Raw genomic sequence first — 18,089 nt, 5'->3', positions numbered from 1 at the left:
TAAATTTTATAAAAAAAATATTATTATTTGAATAAAAATAACTATTAAACAGTATTGTTGATATTACTATAGTAGTTATTATTATTTTCGTTTTTAGTATTATTAATATTATTGTTGTTATTATTAAAAGAGAAATTTTTGGAGATTATTAATCTTTAGTTGTTTTGGCCATCTTTTGGTTAATATAAATACTAAATTATTTTTATTAGATAAATTTTATTAATTTATGTGTTTAAACTCTAAAAAATTTGAATGCAAATGGTAATGATTTATGTGTGTAAAACTTTGATAAACATAAGTGCAAACTATATGCTTATTGTATATAAAATTTCTGTAAATATGAGTACAAATTATTATCGATTAAGTGCTGGAGAATTATTTAAAAGTTAAATAATATTTTTACTATTGTTACGTCTTAATATTTTCAGGATCCTACTATATAAATCTGGTTAGACTTATAAAATTTTTTTATTATAATTATTTGTTACCATAAAATCTAAAATATATAAAATTTATGCTTGACGTGCCACGTGCCACTTTAAACGGTTATATATAGGTTACTTTTTTCGAAGTGCCACTTTGGACGGTTATATATAGGTTATTTTTCTCAAAAGCAAAATTTATGGTTTAAAGTTATATCTTTGTAGAAACACTTTTTTTTTTTTTTGAGTTCGAAATTAAATACAAAATTTGAATTTCAGTTTTTATTAATTTTTAAGCTTTTTTCATCTTTTATTGTGACATGCACGGAGTATTAGTGACTTCATCCACCCCTCAAATTTTAAAGAACTATGCCTACATATGGGATATATGTCTAAGAAAATAAAAAATATTATATAATTTAGTAATTTTATATGTATTATTTTTTATTATGCGATAGATTTATAGCTTAATTATTTAGTTCTCTAATATTTTTTACTTAACAAATTTAATATCATACACTCAAATTTTTGTTGAGTTCAAATTAATTTTTATATATTCATCTCTATATTTATTTTTAAGAAAAACTATTTGTTCTTTTAATATTGACATATTTAATATTTATATTATTATATAAGATATTAGTAACTACTTATAGAATTATGTTCTGCTAATTAAATTGTGTACCTTATATGTTCTTATTTTGAAAAACATATTTCAGTTTTCTTCTAATTTTACATTCTTAAAACAAAAAAATTTTATCTTATTTTTTTATCTCAACATATTTAATTCCAACTATCCTCTTATTTTAATATTCGTATCTTATATTTTATAAAAATACTATGCCTTTCAAGTAATTAATAACTTATAATTTGTTTTCAATTAATTTTAATTAATAATTTTTTAACTAAATACATTATAAATTTTATATTTTATAATATAATAATAATAATATATTATTAATATTATTGTCTCTTTTATGTAATTGTCATATAAAAAATATAATTACCAAAAAGAATTTATAACATATTTTTTTATATATCTGGATAAAATCAATTCAATAACTATATATTATTCCTAGATTACTTTTATGTAATGAAAAAAATCTTTAAAAAAAGTTAAAAATTCGACTCCTCTATATTAAAAATCTTAGATATGTTCCTGGTAATATAAATACAAAAATATTTTATACATAATTAGAATTAAAATATCTTTTTTTATAATTTTACATGGATATTCTAAGAAAATTCGAGTGATTTTTTTTGTTTCTTACTTTTAAGTTTCGTGCTTGTCAATGTTTATTTATTCTTTAATTTTAAAACTTATAGTTTTGGAATTAATAAATAATATGCACATGGATATACTAATTAAAAAAAATAAGAATTTTTAGTTAAATAAAAAATAATAAATTAAAATCTTTAAAAAGGCATAAAAATTGAAAAAAATTAACAAATTTACTTCACAAATTGTGGTAGTTTTGCAGGTTTTATATTATATTTATTTCTTTAAAATCTTGTATAAGGACCACACTTATATAAATATTGAGAGGACAAAAAAAATTAACAATGCATTTAATTTTAAGATAATCTTATATGAATTATTTTTAACTATAGTTTATTTAAGTCAATTCTTGAAAGTATGACATTATGAATTTATGATTTATGGAAATCAGATTTAGTGGATTGACAAAGTGAAAAAGTAAATTTTATTAAAAAATTATTATGAATATTTTTAATAAGAACAACGTTACATGACCAACAAGTATTATTATTTTTGGCTAGCACTTAACCGATAATAATTTGTACTCATATTTAAAGAAATTTTATACATAATAAACATATAGTTTGCACATATGTTTATCAAAGTTTTGCACACATGAATCATTATCACTTGCATCCAAATATTTCAGAGTTTAAACACATAAATTAATAAAATTTATCTATTAAAGATAATTTAATATTTATATTGACCAAAAAATGGCCAAAAGAACTAAAAATTAATAATCTCCAAAAAATTATCTTTTAATAATAACAATAATACCAAGAACAAAAATAATAATAACTATGGTAATATCAACAATATTGTTTAATAGTTATTTTTATTTAAAGTAATAATAATTTCTTATAAAATTTAGAGACTTTATAAATTTATACTCTTATATAATTCATAAACCAGTCAAAGCTTAGCCATTCTTTAAGTCAGGTTTATTTTTGTGGACCTTGAACCAAGTCCAAAAAAAAAGAAATAAAAAAAAATAAATCATTCATTAAACTAATAAATTTTATTGCTTCATCTACCTCAACTATTTTATTTTGTCAAAAAAATAAAAAGGTTTAATTTTTTTATTTTGTTTAAAATTTTAATTCTACTTTTGGGTTCTTTCAATTTTTAGACTAAAATAATAAGAAGAGAAATACTAGAGGATTATCAAAATTTATTATTTTTAGTCATTATTTAGCCATTAATATTTAAAAATATGAGATAAAATATGTTGTTGGATTACTAGACTAAAGAAATTAGACTAAAGAAATTGAATCTATAGTTAAATGATAGCTAAAAAAATAAATTTGAATGATCCCTTAGTATTTCTCTAATAAGAATAGTAGCATAGTTTAATAAAATAACGTGAATAATTGTAGAACAATTTTTTAACAACATGTGATATATTTAATAAAAAATTATTTACGCATATTTCATATTTATCTATTTCGTAATTTAAAATATATCATACAAATACTTAGTTAATATTTTCCAATTAATAGTAAATAGTAATTACGTACGTAACCATTAGAACTACTTTCATCACTTTAATAGAATTTTTATTTTCAAAATATATTTTGTCTAATTAAATAATAATTTTTTAAAAAAAAACTTTAATAATTATTTGAGAAAATATTTTGTTAAGAAGAATTAGATAACACCTTATATTAGATTAATTAAAAAAAAGAATAGCAATTGTTTGATGTTTGTCTTTATCTAATTACATATAAAGTCCATATATATGGAAGACTTTTTTAAAAATGTAATTACAGATGTACCCTGCGATACATACAGCACTCACCCACCTAACAGAATCATTCATAATTATTATTGTTGTCACTTGTTCTTTTTACACAAATTAGTTAAAATTTGATCATTCTTGGCCACTATATTCCTGACCACCAAAAAACTCCCCATAATACTAACCAATGAAATAAATCCCTTTTCGGATGCATGAATAGGCTAACAAATTAAAACAACTTCTTTGAGCCAATTCTCTCTCAATCGATTCTTATACATTATGTCTGCAAAATTCGCATATAGAAAAGTTTAAGGCCAACAATTTTATCAAATTCTAGCCAGCATGTAACTATCAAATAAGAGTGAGCTATTGGATGAAATCTCATATTAATCTCACACCATTAAAAGTCTCATTAATAACTATTTGATGGCTATAAATCCCAAAAGTTGCTGACCCCTAACATTCCTCAAACCAAAAACAATGTTCAAAACATCAATGTTTAAGTTAAATTCGTTTTGGTAGAATTTTGATAAGAGAAATGTTGAAAGATTATCAAAATTTATTATTTTGGTCAATTGGTTAGTTATTAATAATATTTAAAAGTATAAAATAAAATATATTGTTAAATTGTTAACTAAAAAAATTGAGTTGATGATTCGTAGCATTTTTCTTTTAATAATATTCACACTCAAAGAAATTCCAAAAATCCACCCCTCCCCTCCCCCCAAAGGTGAAGTAGCCGTACATATACCTGTGTATTCATTATCTAGCCAAACAAACCCCCATTAGTTGGTACCATCCAATAATAATTGAGCACAATCAATGAAGCCACATTCATGATAAATTATTTAATAAAAGAAAAATCTCAAAAATTGAATTGATGAAACTGAAGGAATCTTAATAGACAAGTAAAAAAGCATCAAACATGGAATTAGACTTTTCTGAAATGGAAATATTTGGTAACCAAAGAAAATTAGTAAAAAACAGCCATAACTTGTTTTATTTAGCATTCATTAATTGTTACGACAATTAATTAATGCTAAATAAGACAAATTCTGGCTGTTTTTTTGTCTACCTAACATTACCCTTTCTGAAATAAGCCTTCGAAGCGTAAAGAGAGAGGATCAGGATGGTAGAGAGTGAAATTCAAAATTTAAAATTGGACAAGTTAGTTGTGAATGGGAAAATGAAAAAATTGAGAGAGAAAATTAGTTAGGAGCTAGGAATTAGAAAGTGATGGAAAAGTAGGGTTTTGTGCCCATAACAAAGAACACAACGATTCTGAAAAGAAAGAGAAGAAACAAGTACCGAAGCGAGAAGGAGGAGTGAGAATAGAGTGATGATAAGTTATTGGCTTGAATCTTTGCATCTCTGAGTATTAAGTGGGACACTGTTTAGTTTACAAAAGCAACCATGAAGATAAAGATCAGAGAGTTGAATTTATTTTGTCATCAAAGTGAAAAGCACAATGTAAACATCAAAATTAGGGATTAGGATTATTCTCGCATTGGGGCTGATTTGAGTTAGTCTAATAAATTTATTTTATCTTATTAACATCACATTAGATACGAGTAAGAGTGTCCTATGATGCCAGTTGACGGTTTACGTCAGTAAATGTTAACTACGTCAATTATTTTTTTTATGTTTTAGGACTATTTTGATTAATTTTATTATTTAGAGATAAAAATAGTGATTGAAATATTTTTTAGAGACAAATTTAATTATTAATTCTAGTAAATTTTATAATATAAATAAGATTTTTTTAATATTTTCCTAAATTTAAAATACACTTTTTTCATCTTTTTGTTTTTTATTTGTGACTTATTTCTAAAACCAAACACAACACTTAAAGTTAAAACAACTAGAGATTCTTTGTTACTGAATTACATAGCATTTTGTCGATAAAAAGAGGGAGAAATATTGTGTTGTCTGCACCAGCTAGCCCCCATATATATATACCAAACCCGCTCAAGAGTATTGTCTTTGTCGATCTGAATTTATTATATCCAAATTTTGGCAGTATCTTATATGATCCTAGATTCCTAGTTATTCTTTTTAATAAATACTTAAATGAGAGGATAAATGACTTAGATAAATTAAATGATAATGAAATTTATGTGAATCACCTAAAATAAGAATGGTACGTAAATCTCCTAAAATATTTTATTATATAAATCGGATTAGTGTAATTCGAATTATAAATTATAGTAGTAAATCGTATTAGCTTATATCGATTTAATAAAAAATTTTGTATTACATAAATTGAATTGATCTATGTTGATTTAGTCATGCTCTTACTAAATCGAATCAAAAGCCATTGATTTATTAAATAATGCACACAATTTCATGACACTCATAATAAATTGAATTGGAGTAGTTTGAATTAGTCCAAAGTTTGTGCCCATAGCTTTGGTTCGATTTATATAGGTTGGTTGTTCAATGAAAATCGAAATAACCTCATTCGATTTACATGCACAGTCGTTATAAATGATTCAAATTCACTTCATTCAAATTACATTTCACCAAATCATACCCCACTAAATCTAGAGAAAGTAACGCAACCTATCAAAATAGAAGACGATCCAAATTGAATCTATCGATTGGATGAAGTCACACATATCGCTGGTAGTGTACATGAAGAGGTTAATAAATAAAATTTAATTATTTTTATTTTCTTATAAAAATAAATAAATAATTGTTAGTGATATTAAATCGCTTAAAACTTGATTATTAAAATGATTAGAATGTCTAAACTTTAAGTAGTAATTAGAGTTTGATCTAGGGTAGTAGTGTGTTAGGAGCTGGTTAGTTATTTTAAACTGTTTAGAACTTGAATATTATAATTGTTAGAATCTTTAAATCTCGAATAGTAGTTAGAGTATTCAAATCACAAATGTATGTTGGATAAGGCATTCTGAAAGTTTAATAGAATTCTGGTTAAAATATTTTTCGATTAAAATTATCTATTTTAGGTGATTATTGTTTTGTAAAGTGTTATAATTCTAAGAGAATGCCTTATCCAACATGTAATGCAGTCCCACCCCTGTATCACGAGTATGAGGAGGCAGCATGGTATATCATTAGATGATAGGATCATGCTGTACCTCCATATGGCTAGCCTGGGCCATCTCACGAGGCTCAACGACCACTAGTTTAGGTTGGATGAGTCATTAGTCAGTGCATTTGTGGAGAGATGGCATCCGGAGACTCATATATTTCATCTGCCATTCGGTGAGTGCACGATTACGCTAAAGGATGTAGATTACCAGCTAGGACTCCCGATCGACGGATAGTACGTCAGTGGATATCTGACAGACTTCGAGCAGTACATCGACAGAGGCCGTCTGGCATGGGCTTAGTTCAAGGAGTTGTTGGGTGTGTTGCCACCACCGAACTGCATCGACAAGCTCACTGTGAAGTGCACTTGGATGCAAGAGAAATTTAGTAACCTTTCCGAGGGCGCAGATGAGGAGACATTCAGGAAGTACGCAAGAGCATACATCATGATACTATTATCGACGTAGCTCTTCGGTGACAAATCTAATACCCACATGCATATCAAGTGGCTGCCGTACGTAGTGAGGTTCGAGGACATGAGCAGATATAGCTGGGGATCTGCCGCTCTGTCGTGGTTATACAAGTGTCTATGCCATGTGGCCAACAAGCATGTGGTTAAGTTGGCAACACCACTGCAGCTCCTTCAGTCATAGATCTTCTGGCGGTTCCCGAGTTTTAGTCCCGATGGGTTGACGTCTTTCACTGGCCCTCGGCCACGAGATACGCAATTGATTACTAGTTGTTTTCTGCGTTCTCTTTTTTTTCGATAGATTTACTTGTTGATAACATTTTTTGGGTGGCAGGTGGTCAGGTTATCAGCTGACATCGAGCGAGAAGGGACCTTGAGTCGTGCATTGTAGACTGAGGATAGATTTACTTCGTGCTAGCGATGTGAGTATCATACAGTTTTGTGTTTTATTCTTCAGTTATTTTGTGTCCTTACTGGAGATGAAGCCTTATATTGGACCCAATTTGCCTTTTCAGTTCGCTTGGATGCCGTACAGCTCATCGGACATCGTTCAGGTAGTGTATCGAGAGATACTAGAGCCATGACACACAACGTTATGGAGGTAGTGCAAGTAGTGCACATGACTCGTCCTCAACACTGCAACACTACCCGGCATCGTCATTTACACACCTAGCACCCATCGCGGCAACTTATTATATGAATCTTTCCAGTCTCTGTAAATCTAACCCACGACCTTTTACTTAGCCATCCAAACACTCCTATAAGTCGGTCTAAAACTAAAATGGGCCTCTGTCGCATTCTGCAGTACCTTGATCGATACGGCAGCATCAGCTCAAATCATAGGTAGTATGAAAACCGAGATCACATGGTAATCAAGCCTCTTGTGATCACTGGATATCGAAGTGGCTAGATAAATATGTGGTCAATTGTACCGTTTTATCTCCCAAATACCTCTGTGCTGGCAGAGACTAATACGAATCAACCATGTGCACCCATTGTCGAATTCTTTATACTTTCCATGGTACTTGCGATAATCGGATTCCAACACTTTTTACTCAACCCCACGTCGGATGCTATAAGCCTTCACACTCTGCACGACCTCCTCTTTATCCTGAAACTACTGACCAACTTGGAACTCAGCTAGTCTTCCTGTATCCTGTGTGTCTCTGGCCTCAAAATCCGACAGACACGCCAGTACCCCCTGCTGTCTCACGGCATCCAAGTCCAAAGTTAAAAAGTGCAGGAGGTACTGCGGAGTTTCTGAACTAGCCGGTCCACTACCCCAATTGGAGTACTCCTTACTAACTCATCATCGCTATCATCAGCCATCGTGGCGGACTCCACATCATCATCATCCTCATCCTGAAATACATCTTCCACACCATCCGGTGCTCCACTCTGTCGAAATTCCAGTACCACATCAGGAATGCCGGCTATTGCAATCGCAACATCATCGAAGGGTCCAATGTTATCCACTTCTCTGTCACGAGTGCGATTTAGATCAGCAGCGAAGGATGGGGAGGCAACCAAATCTGCCTCAGGCTGAATCACGGACAGAGATAAAGAGACACGAACAGACCTTGAACTAGAGCAGGCAGCTGTGGCTGAAGGTTGAGGATTCTAGTTAGAACCTCATGAACTAGAGATCACATCCACAAGTTTGGCCAACAGCTCAGGGGTCCTCACCTCTGGGAATTGCCAATGACAATGGAACAGAACTTGCAAATCTTCGTCGCTGCTTATGACGAATGAATCGTACTTCACATTATCTCGCAAAACGAAAATCGAAATTCTGTAGAATAACTTCTCCACCCGTTTCATGCCTTGCAGCCCCAGTTTTTGGATTATAGTATTATGAAACTCAGTGAAACTCGTTCAAGGTTTGAAAAAAACACTAAGCGAATCCTTATCAGTAAACTTAATTCCAGAACGCATTTTTTCTTAATCGATCCTATATAGTACACCAAAACTTAAAAACTCTCACACTAGCCATTGCAAATCACTATGATAAGGATTTCACATTTAACAGCTATTTATATACATTTGTGACTTAGTAAATCGAATTAAGTTATATCCATTTATATATCTTGCTGAATACATACTAAATCGACTTGCCCTGTGTCGATTTATTCATGGACATGACGAGCATGGTAAATTGAATTGGGCTCGTTCGATTTACTAGGAACCCTCACCATGCATGCATAAAATCGAATGAGTGTGATTCGATTTGCTTGAAAAACTACTAAATCGAATATGGTTATTTCGATTTTCTATCAACGAACCTAAATCGAATATGCTTACTTTGATTTGCTTGAAAATGTCTTTTAGGAACATGCATGTAACATTTTTTTTGTTTGGGTGATTTGCGTAAACTTAAACTAGCATTGGTTTATTTAGGGTTTTTACCCTAAATTAGACATTTTAATTCTTAATAAATTTTTATTAATTTGTATTTTTAACAATTATTTTTGTGGGACAATTAATATCTTTGTTATTTTTAATAAGTTTTTTCACATACATATTAATTCATAAATACCAATAAATTTACAATATAATTATAACAATTAGAATCATGAATAATATAATTATAAAAAATTATATTATTCAAAAAAAGGACCAATGTTTTTCAAAGATGTCTAGAGTCGATGTTTATTTTTATTTATTTTTTAATGAGTAATTTAGAGAACTAATATTATATCTGTTAATTTTAAATAATATTATAATAAATTATCAAATAAATTTAGCATAAATTTATTAAAGATAAAATTTTATTGAATTTTAGTGTTAGATATTCTTCTAATTATGTTTAAAATATTTTGATTTTTAAAAATTTTGATTTTTTTTAATATTGAATGTTGATTGTAATATTAACTAAGCAATATTGACTCTAAAGTCTAAACACACTTTCTCTTTTAATTTTTGGTCAACCATATTCCTGTTCATTTTGATAAGCTATATGGTAGTCGTTAGCATTTAGCTAACTGGGATTGAACTCCGAATATCAGCACATTTGCAACATGGTACTATGGTAGGTAGGTGGGTCAATTGGTCATTAACTTCTGAATCGAATATACCCCACATCCTTATGTTGGTCTTTTTTTTTTTTTTTTTTTAATTCTTATAAATGTTAATGTTAAGGTATATCAGTATATGAACTGCCCCTGAGCCATATGATGGCATTTATTCCTCCTTTCCGGATAGAAATTTTGAGATCGAGCCTCTTCTAATATAATGCAACAACAAAAAACAGCATATGAACTTGATCAATTTTCCTATGAGCTTAATTTCGATTATACTAAATATACATTAAAATTAACTACTAGAATTAATCATAATATAAAATATATATTAAAATATAAATATATTAATAATTAATTTTAATATATAAATAATATTTGTATTTAAATTTTATGTAATTTCATGTAATGTAGGAGCATAATTTTCATATGATTTATGCCATTAAATAACTTTGTAAAGAGTGAATTTAAAATTTTATTATTTTTTTAAAATTATTTTATACATGTTAATTTACATTTTTTTTATGATCATAAAAGTTTTTTATATATGCTACTAAATTAGCCATTATATATTTGTCAATATTTATATATAACGAATACTAATACATATTTATACATGACGAATACTAATGCGTTCTTTACAAAATAAAAAGTATAGTACTTTTTTAACTGCAAAATTTAAATTTTAAATACTAAATTTTAAACTAAAAATCTGAACTTAAATTTTAAATTTTAAATTCTAAATTTTAAATTTTAAATTTTAAATTTTAAAATTAAAATATTAATATAAAATATAATAAATAAAAGTTAAATTTTATTTAATCAACAAAAAATAAGTACTCTTGATTAAATAAAAATGTCTTTAGACGTGCTTTATATATATATATATATTCACATATTTTTCTAATTGAATAATCAATTATTAAAATAATCAAATCTATCATATTAGAATAAAAATTTGTAATAAATAAATAATTAAAAATATTTGTTTGTAATATAAATTTTGTAATAAATAAATATTTAAAATTTTATACTAAATTTTATATTAGATGTATACTAAAATTAGTAGTTACTAAATATAAATACTAGTATAAAATAATCACCAAAAAAAAAATACATATCTATCTATTCTTCTATTCTATTATATCAAAATTAGGTTTTTATATTTAACGATAGAGCTGACATGACATGTTTTTGAGATTATTTTTTAGATTTATTTTTTTAACTCATTAAATGTAATTTATTATAATAAATTAATTATATCAACAAATTAATTTGATTAGATATTTAAATTATTACAAAATTTATTATAATTTATATAAATATATTTTATTAATATTTTTTAATTTATTTCTTTTAATATTCTGATAGTATTTTCTAATTGATTTTTTTATTTTATTAAATCAAATTAATTATATTATGTGTATTAACTAATTAATTTATTATTCATTAAAATAATAAATCTATGAATAAAATAGGCAACTAAGATATTTTTAACTAATAATTAAATCAAATAAAATCATATGTATTTAGCCAAATTCAAATAATGTGAATCAAGGACTACACTAAAATAAAATAATTTCTTACTTAATTAAATTAAATGCAATAAATATAAATTAATTTTGTTAGATAACTATAGTCTTCTGGTCTTTTATATATAAATAGTCAAACAAAATTATGAGAATCATCATTTTTATCGCTCTTGCTATTTCAGCTCTTCTTTTCTTTTCTTTTTTTTATGCGTAAATTTACTCAAAATGAGAAAACATGGATACGTGTTTTATTGATTGTTTGTTTGATGAATACTATAGTCCGGAATGTCTCAATTTAGGTATTCTATCACTGTCAATAGAAGTTAAACCTGTAGTAATTCAGGATAGTCAGTGTATTTTTTATAGTATTAGATAGAAGAATATTTGTTAAAATAAATATACCCATGGTAATGATTTTTTTTGTTAACCTGTTATATCTTTTACCTAACAAACAATATTCATGTTGAATATATTATTTTTATCACAAGGCATACATGATTTATTGATAATTTTATATAAAAATATTTCTGTAGTAACCAAACACCATATTGTTAACGAGCTAAAGTTGATTCTCTTATGATTATGTCAATGTATAGTACTTTCAGATAAAAACTGATTATATTACATTTGTTTTCAATGAGATAGACTAGCTTTTGAACCTAATTACAGATTGAGTGAGGAAAGTTAAAAAAATATTAGTAATACAAACAAAATTTATTTTTAATACCCAATAATAATACATATATGAATTAAGACTGATATTAATTATCAAAAAAAATTCGGAACGAAAATTTTTTTTGATTTATACCTTAAAAACTAAAATCGTACTTAACTTTTATAATAATTATTATATATATTTTTAGTTTACTTTTTTAATAAAAAATTTTTATATAATTTTATGTATCTTTTCCATACAAAACACAAAAACATAAACTAGTTCAAATATAAAATACATATTATAAATAAATTAAACAATATATATATATATAACAGATTAATTTTAATGATTAATTTTAATATTAAAAATATTATTTTTAAATTCTATATATATATTTTATTATTTATAAATAGTGACTAATTTTTTATATATCTATAAATAATAATAATAATAATAATAATAACAACCACCACAATAATAATGACCTTTTATATATGGTAGAAATTAGAAAATAGTCTCTTAAAAAGATGTAAATAATTATATAATATTTTACAATAAAACATTAAAACTACATCAAAATTAAATTCAACTCCGGTACCTATAAGTTTTTTATTTATTTTTTCCTCCTTGGTTGATCTCTTTAGTACTATTCTTACCAATCCAAAAAAAAAAAAAAAATCTTTATAAATACGTTGTTGCTAGTTCCAAACTTACAATAATTATTCACAAGTTCATATTTTTGAAGAGAGAGAAAGAAACTAACGAAAAAAAAAGAAAAAGAAAAAGAAAAAGGAGCTGTTTTTCGTCACCTCGCCAAAACTCACTGCAAAATTTGTTGTTGTGTCGAGTTCCCATCAACGCTTCAATCTTGAGCTCAATCGTTGTTTTGTTCTCTTCCCAATCAACAAGTACTCATTGTTTTTTCGTATCTGCGTTGTTACTATCTTTGATTCTGATTCTGTTCCTTCACGCCAAAGTGAACTCCTTGGAAGTTTGCTCATTCAATTTTAATTTAATTCTTCGCCCCTCTTTTCTACAATATAATCATTTATTTAAGCCATAGACGCATACATCAAATTAAAATAAACTCTTTCTTATAATCGTCAATTGCTTGCCTTAACTGACTTGCTAGCTGTCAAATTCTGTTTATCTTAGAAAATTAGCACAGATTTGATCACAGAAACGTGAAATATTTTACCCCATATAGTTCTTTTTAATACTATAAGGTGGTGAAGATTCAAACTTTCTTTTGAAGAGAAAGAGTAGAAAAGGAAGGAGTTGTGTTGAAGAAAAAAAAAGTGAGAAAAAATTGATTATGGCTGAGTTTGGAGGAAGATGGTTGAAGGGTGTTGTGGGAATGGGATCCATATGGATGTTGTTGCTGTGTTTTGCATCTGTTATGGTGTTTGTTTCTGGTGAAAGGATGATGAAGATGGAAGTTCCATGGTTCAATGTTACTCAACAAGATCAGAGTTTCCTGAACATAGCTGTGAATTTCTTATGGCAAGCTAATGAATCAGGTTATCAACATGTGTGGCCGGTAATTAAGCTCTTTATCCTTTTGCTTTTTCTTTTCTTTTTTCCTCACTTGATTTGTGTGTCTGATATTGTTTAATCTTCCAAAGGCGAAAAGAGATTTGGTGTTGTTTTGTTCAGTTTTTTAAGTCTTCTTTTTCAGTTTTAACTCTCATGGTGAGTAGTGAATGGTATACAAGTTCAACAACCTTTTTGAATTCTTTGATTTTTTTTGGCTGACCCTTTTAAATGTATTTTGGGATTCAAAAAAGAGTTTTTTTATTATTATTATTTTCAAATTGGTAGTGCAGTTATGTTATGTAGCAGCTTTGGCTAAAAAAAAGTGCTGCTAGAATTTATTGAATTTATTGTGATTGCTGATGTGTTGATGTAAAGTTCATTTTTTCTATTGTATTATAATTATTATTATTATTATTATTATTATTATTATTATTATTATTATTATTATTATTATTCTGTGTCGGGGAAGTTTATAAATGGATGTTAATATATCTTTATTATAATATGTGCAGGATATGGAATTCGGGTGGAGAATTGTGCTTGGTAGCTTTATTGGATTTTGTGGAGCTGCATTTGGAAGCGTAGGTGGTGTTGGTGGAGGTGGCATATTTGTTCCCATGCTTAGTCTCATCATTGGTTTTGATCCAAAATCATCAACTGCTATCTCAAAATGTAAGACAAAAGCACACATAATAATAAATTTGATGATCACCATTCTGCTATAAATTTCTCATTTGAGTTTGTTTATGCCAGATAGTGTTTAGGTGTACTAGCTGATTTGGCTCAGAAAATTTTAATCTCAAGATTTCTGCTGTTATTTTTCATGAGTTATTTTAGTAGTTGCAGGAAGAGAATAATAAAAACTTGGGGTCATTTTTTATTCATTTTTTTAATGTGAAAATGGTGTGAAAGCTCATAGACTAAATTTATCACTAACATTGTATTATAATAGTTTTACATTTCAAATAAAAGAATTGCAATTCCCATGAGTCCAATTATCTTCAATTATAAGCCAATTTTGTTTTTGTTTTCAGGTATGATCATGGGAGCAGCTTTGTCAACTGTTTACTACAACCTTAGACTAAGGCATCCAACATTGGATATGCCTATAATTGACTATGATTTGGCACTTCTCATTCAACCAATGCTGATGCTTGGAATCAGCATTGGAGTGACCTTCAATGTTCTTTTCCCTGATTGGATGGTCACTATACTGCTTATTGTTATCTTTGTAGGTAATGATGAATCTTAACACTGACTACAATTTAGGCTTTCTCCTCGTTCTTACAGTTCTTACTGATCTTTGATGTGGTTTTTTGCAGTTACATCAACCAAGGCATTCTTTAAGGGTGTGGAAACTTGGAAGAAGGAAACCATAATGAAAAAGGTCTCGTTAAAATTTTTATTCATATATAGTTTTCGGTGCTCCTCATTTTAATTATTGTTAGTAAATCTGTTTATTACAAACACTCAATTATGGATGCTTTCTGATAAATTTGTAATAATGATATTTTCAGTGTTTAATTTGGTGTCAATAATGTAGTGCTAGATTGCTAATTACTCGTTGCTCACTTCTTAACTTGTCTTGTTTAATTGTTGTTTAGGAAGCTGCTCAGCGACAAGAGACAAATGGTGAGTTTGGAAATCTTGTATTATGTACCTAAACACTCTCCTTTTGGCTTTAAATAACTGTCCATTTGGATATACTAATCCATTAAAACTTAATAGTTCAACTTGGCTTTGTTCATGATAATTGAACTTTTGATGTACTATTATCTTGGATCATTTTCTCATGTCAAGGTTTATACAACTTTCTTTGTGATAGGTTCTGGTGCTGAAGCAGAGTACAAACCTCTTCCTGCCGGGCCAAATGGTGGCACAGCAAAGAAGGAGGAACACCAGGTGACTGATGTCATTATTTTTCGGCTGGTTCTAATTGAACAAAATGAATTTCATGTCTAACAATTCAGACTTTGCAGGTGACTATTATTGAAAATATATACTGGAAGGAGTTGGGATTACTTCTATTTGTTTGGTTTTCATTTCTTGCACTACAGATTATCAAGGTTTGTACAACTAAGAATCAATTATACACTTCAAGATTCAATTTTGGCTATTTTTGTGTATGAAAGTTACTAGGTCTCAGATTCAATTCTAGTCTCAAGAATTGCTTCTAGCAAAAGTGACTCTTTCGCTTTCTGTCGGATCATTTTTAGGGAAACTAAGAAACATAAATCACTTTTAATAAAACTTAATTCTAACTGAAAATCAATTCTAGAAAAGCAAAACTAAACACACACTAATCCAATACTTCCATTCTTCAATTAACAGGAATACTATACAACTACTTGTTCAACAGCATACTGGGTGCTGAACATTCTACAGGTAATTCTGCTCATGGTGTTCCTCCATAGCATTAACCTTATTCGAGTCTTTTCGGCTTTACTCGAATGCACACGACGTACCATTACTCCATTAGCACAAAACAAAATTTTCAAAAGATAATACAATGCATAATATTTTCATCTTTAACAGATTCCGGTGTCAGTTGGGGTAACTGCTTATGAGGCAAGTGGCTTATTTAGCGGGCGTAGAGTAATCTCTTCGACCGGAGATGAAGAGAAAAATTTCACTGTTCTTCAGCTGTTTATATATTGCGTCTTCGGTTTACTGGCTGGAGTAGTTGGCGGCTTGCTGGGACTTGGAGGAGGATTTGTTATGGGACCACTGTTTTTGGAGTTGGGAGTCCCACCTCAGGTGAGTTTCCTGTTGCACTAATATTATGAATCTTGTCACATTTTGGTTAAAGAATCATTGTCATATTGTCAAAATTGGTACCTAAAAACATCTATGTATCTTGACAAATTATATGGTAATTTGAACTTATGGTATTGACTAGATTCAATATCTTGTGTTTAGGTGTCAAGCGCCACTGCCACCTTCGCCATGATCTTCTCCTCATCCATGTCTGTTATAGAATACTACTTGTTGAAGCGTTTCCCGGTTCCTTATGGTTAGTTCCCGAGAATATTCTTTAGTACCCTGCATTTAGCCTTTGCGAGTCGGGCGAGTCGGGCATTAGAGGAGAAAGAAGGGTTTGACTTTGACAAGTAAAATGTTATTCCAATTTACTGGTCAAGCCATTCTCTTCCCTCCTTTTTCCTCTAAGATCTCGACTCGCGAACGCACTCTTAATTTTCAGTTTTATCACTTAACGGGTGGATTATGATGCATGTGCTTTTCACAAAATGCTGTACAGCTGCATACTTGACTCTGGTGGCCACTATAGCTGCCTTGGTTGGACAGCATATTGTGAGGAGATTGATCATCCTATTTGGGAGAGCTTCCCTTATCATCTTCATTCTTGCTGGCACAATATTTGTTAGTGCAATCTCATTAGGTGAGACTCCTAATCTTCTCTCTTTCAAATTGTTTATACTAACATCTCAATGTGAAAAAGTATTTCATTTAATTAGATATGAATTCTTAGAAGTTATTTCATTTTAATGATTCCTTTTGTTAGGTGGAGTTGGAATATCAAACATGGTATACAAGATTGAGAATCATGAATACATGGGATTTGAGAATCTGTGCAAATATGGATCATAACACACCCCATCTTGGAAGAATGATTTTGTCATGTTTTGCAATTTGCATATTGTAGTAGCAGAAAAGCCAAGAGCTTTCTGGTCAAAAATTGTCCATTATTCTAAATTTTGCCAACTCATGCTGTAATCTGTAGGACATTTCCAGACTGATATTATATATAATATATATTTTTTCTCCCTACAATCAAAACTGTGCGAGTTAAATCACTGTGCATTGTCGGTGATTTGCTTTGTTTTTTTACTTGTCTTTTGGTTGGAACATGTGGTTGGCATGTTAATTGTTAAAAGTTGAAGATGACAACACGTAAGGGGACAATTATTTAATCTCATATCTACCAATTCGGTATTCAAAAAATTTATGCGTTCAGAAAAAAAAGTCTCTAAAAAATGTTATCGACAAAACAATTCTTGAATAATTTAAAAAAACGACAAAAATAACTAATAAATATTATATTCTTTTATGAGTAACAAAAAAAATTTTTGTATTTAGCAAATGATTTATCTATTTGATCCAAATTATTTTGGCAAGATTTGAATAAATATTTAGAAAGAGCACAAAAAAAATTGAAACGAAATTTCTAGATTTTTTTTTTTAAAATTTGGTCATTCACATTAATTTTCTTAAAAAAAATTTGAGATAATACTCAATTTGGTCTCTGAACTTACACGCGAGTCTTAATTTAGTCCTTAAAGTTTCAACTGCCTCTATTTAGTCTACAAACTTTGTGAACATAACTCATGTTAGTCCTTGAAACAATTTTTAACGTACAAACGTTAACGGAACACTGTCG

The 18,089-nt window shown here is 28.4% G+C and overlaps 1 protein-coding gene and 1 pseudogene across 1 annotated transcript; one reads left to right on the top strand and one right to left on the bottom strand.

Moving 5' to 3' along the window:
• Positions 1–8,177: 8,177 nt before the first annotated feature.
• LOC148581732 (uncharacterized) lies at positions 8,178–10,028 on the bottom strand (annotated as a pseudogene).
• Positions 10,029–12,780: 2,752 nt separating this feature from the next.
• On the top strand, positions 12,781–17,482 carry LOC107623380 (sulfite exporter TauE/SafE family protein 3). The gene is made up of 12 exons (XM_016325618.3): positions 12,781–13,694; positions 14,203–14,362; positions 14,725–14,925; positions 15,013–15,077; positions 15,295–15,322; positions 15,516–15,592; positions 15,670–15,756; positions 16,022–16,075; positions 16,226–16,447; positions 16,610–16,703; positions 16,950–17,090; positions 17,214–17,482. Exons 1-12 carry the CDS (start codon positions 13,470–13,472, stop codon positions 17,297–17,299), a joined length of 1,440 nt encoding a protein of 479 aa, XP_016181104.1. The 5' UTR covers positions 12,781–13,469; the 3' UTR covers positions 17,300–17,482.
• Positions 17,483–18,089: the final 607 nt, after the last annotated feature.

This window comes from Arachis ipaensis, chromosome B10, assembly GCF_059453495.1.
Source record: "Arachis ipaensis isolate K30076 ecotype BB chromosome B10, ASM5945349v1, whole genome shotgun sequence".
Classification (NCBI taxonomy): domain Eukaryota; kingdom Viridiplantae; phylum Streptophyta; class Magnoliopsida; order Fabales; family Fabaceae; genus Arachis; species Arachis ipaensis.
Note: the sequence above shows the minus strand (reverse complement) of the source record. Positions and strands in the feature narration are given on the sequence as shown.

What these genes read in the sequence shown, in the direction of transcription:
- LOC107623380 (XM_016325618.3), top strand. Translation starts at nt 13,470, where the DNA reads ATGGCTGAGTTTGGAGGAAGATGGTTGAAGGGTGTTGTGGGAATGGGA. An exon ending in TCAGCGACAAGAGACAAATG is followed by an intron (nt 15,323 to 15,515) that starts GTGAGTTTGGAA and finishes TCTTTGTGATAG; the next exon opens with GTTCTGGTGCTGAAGCAGAG. An exon ending in GGGTGCTGAACATTCTACAG is followed by an intron (nt 16,076 to 16,225) that starts GTAATTCTGCTC and finishes CATCTTTAACAG; the next exon opens with ATTCCGGTGTCAGTTGGGGT.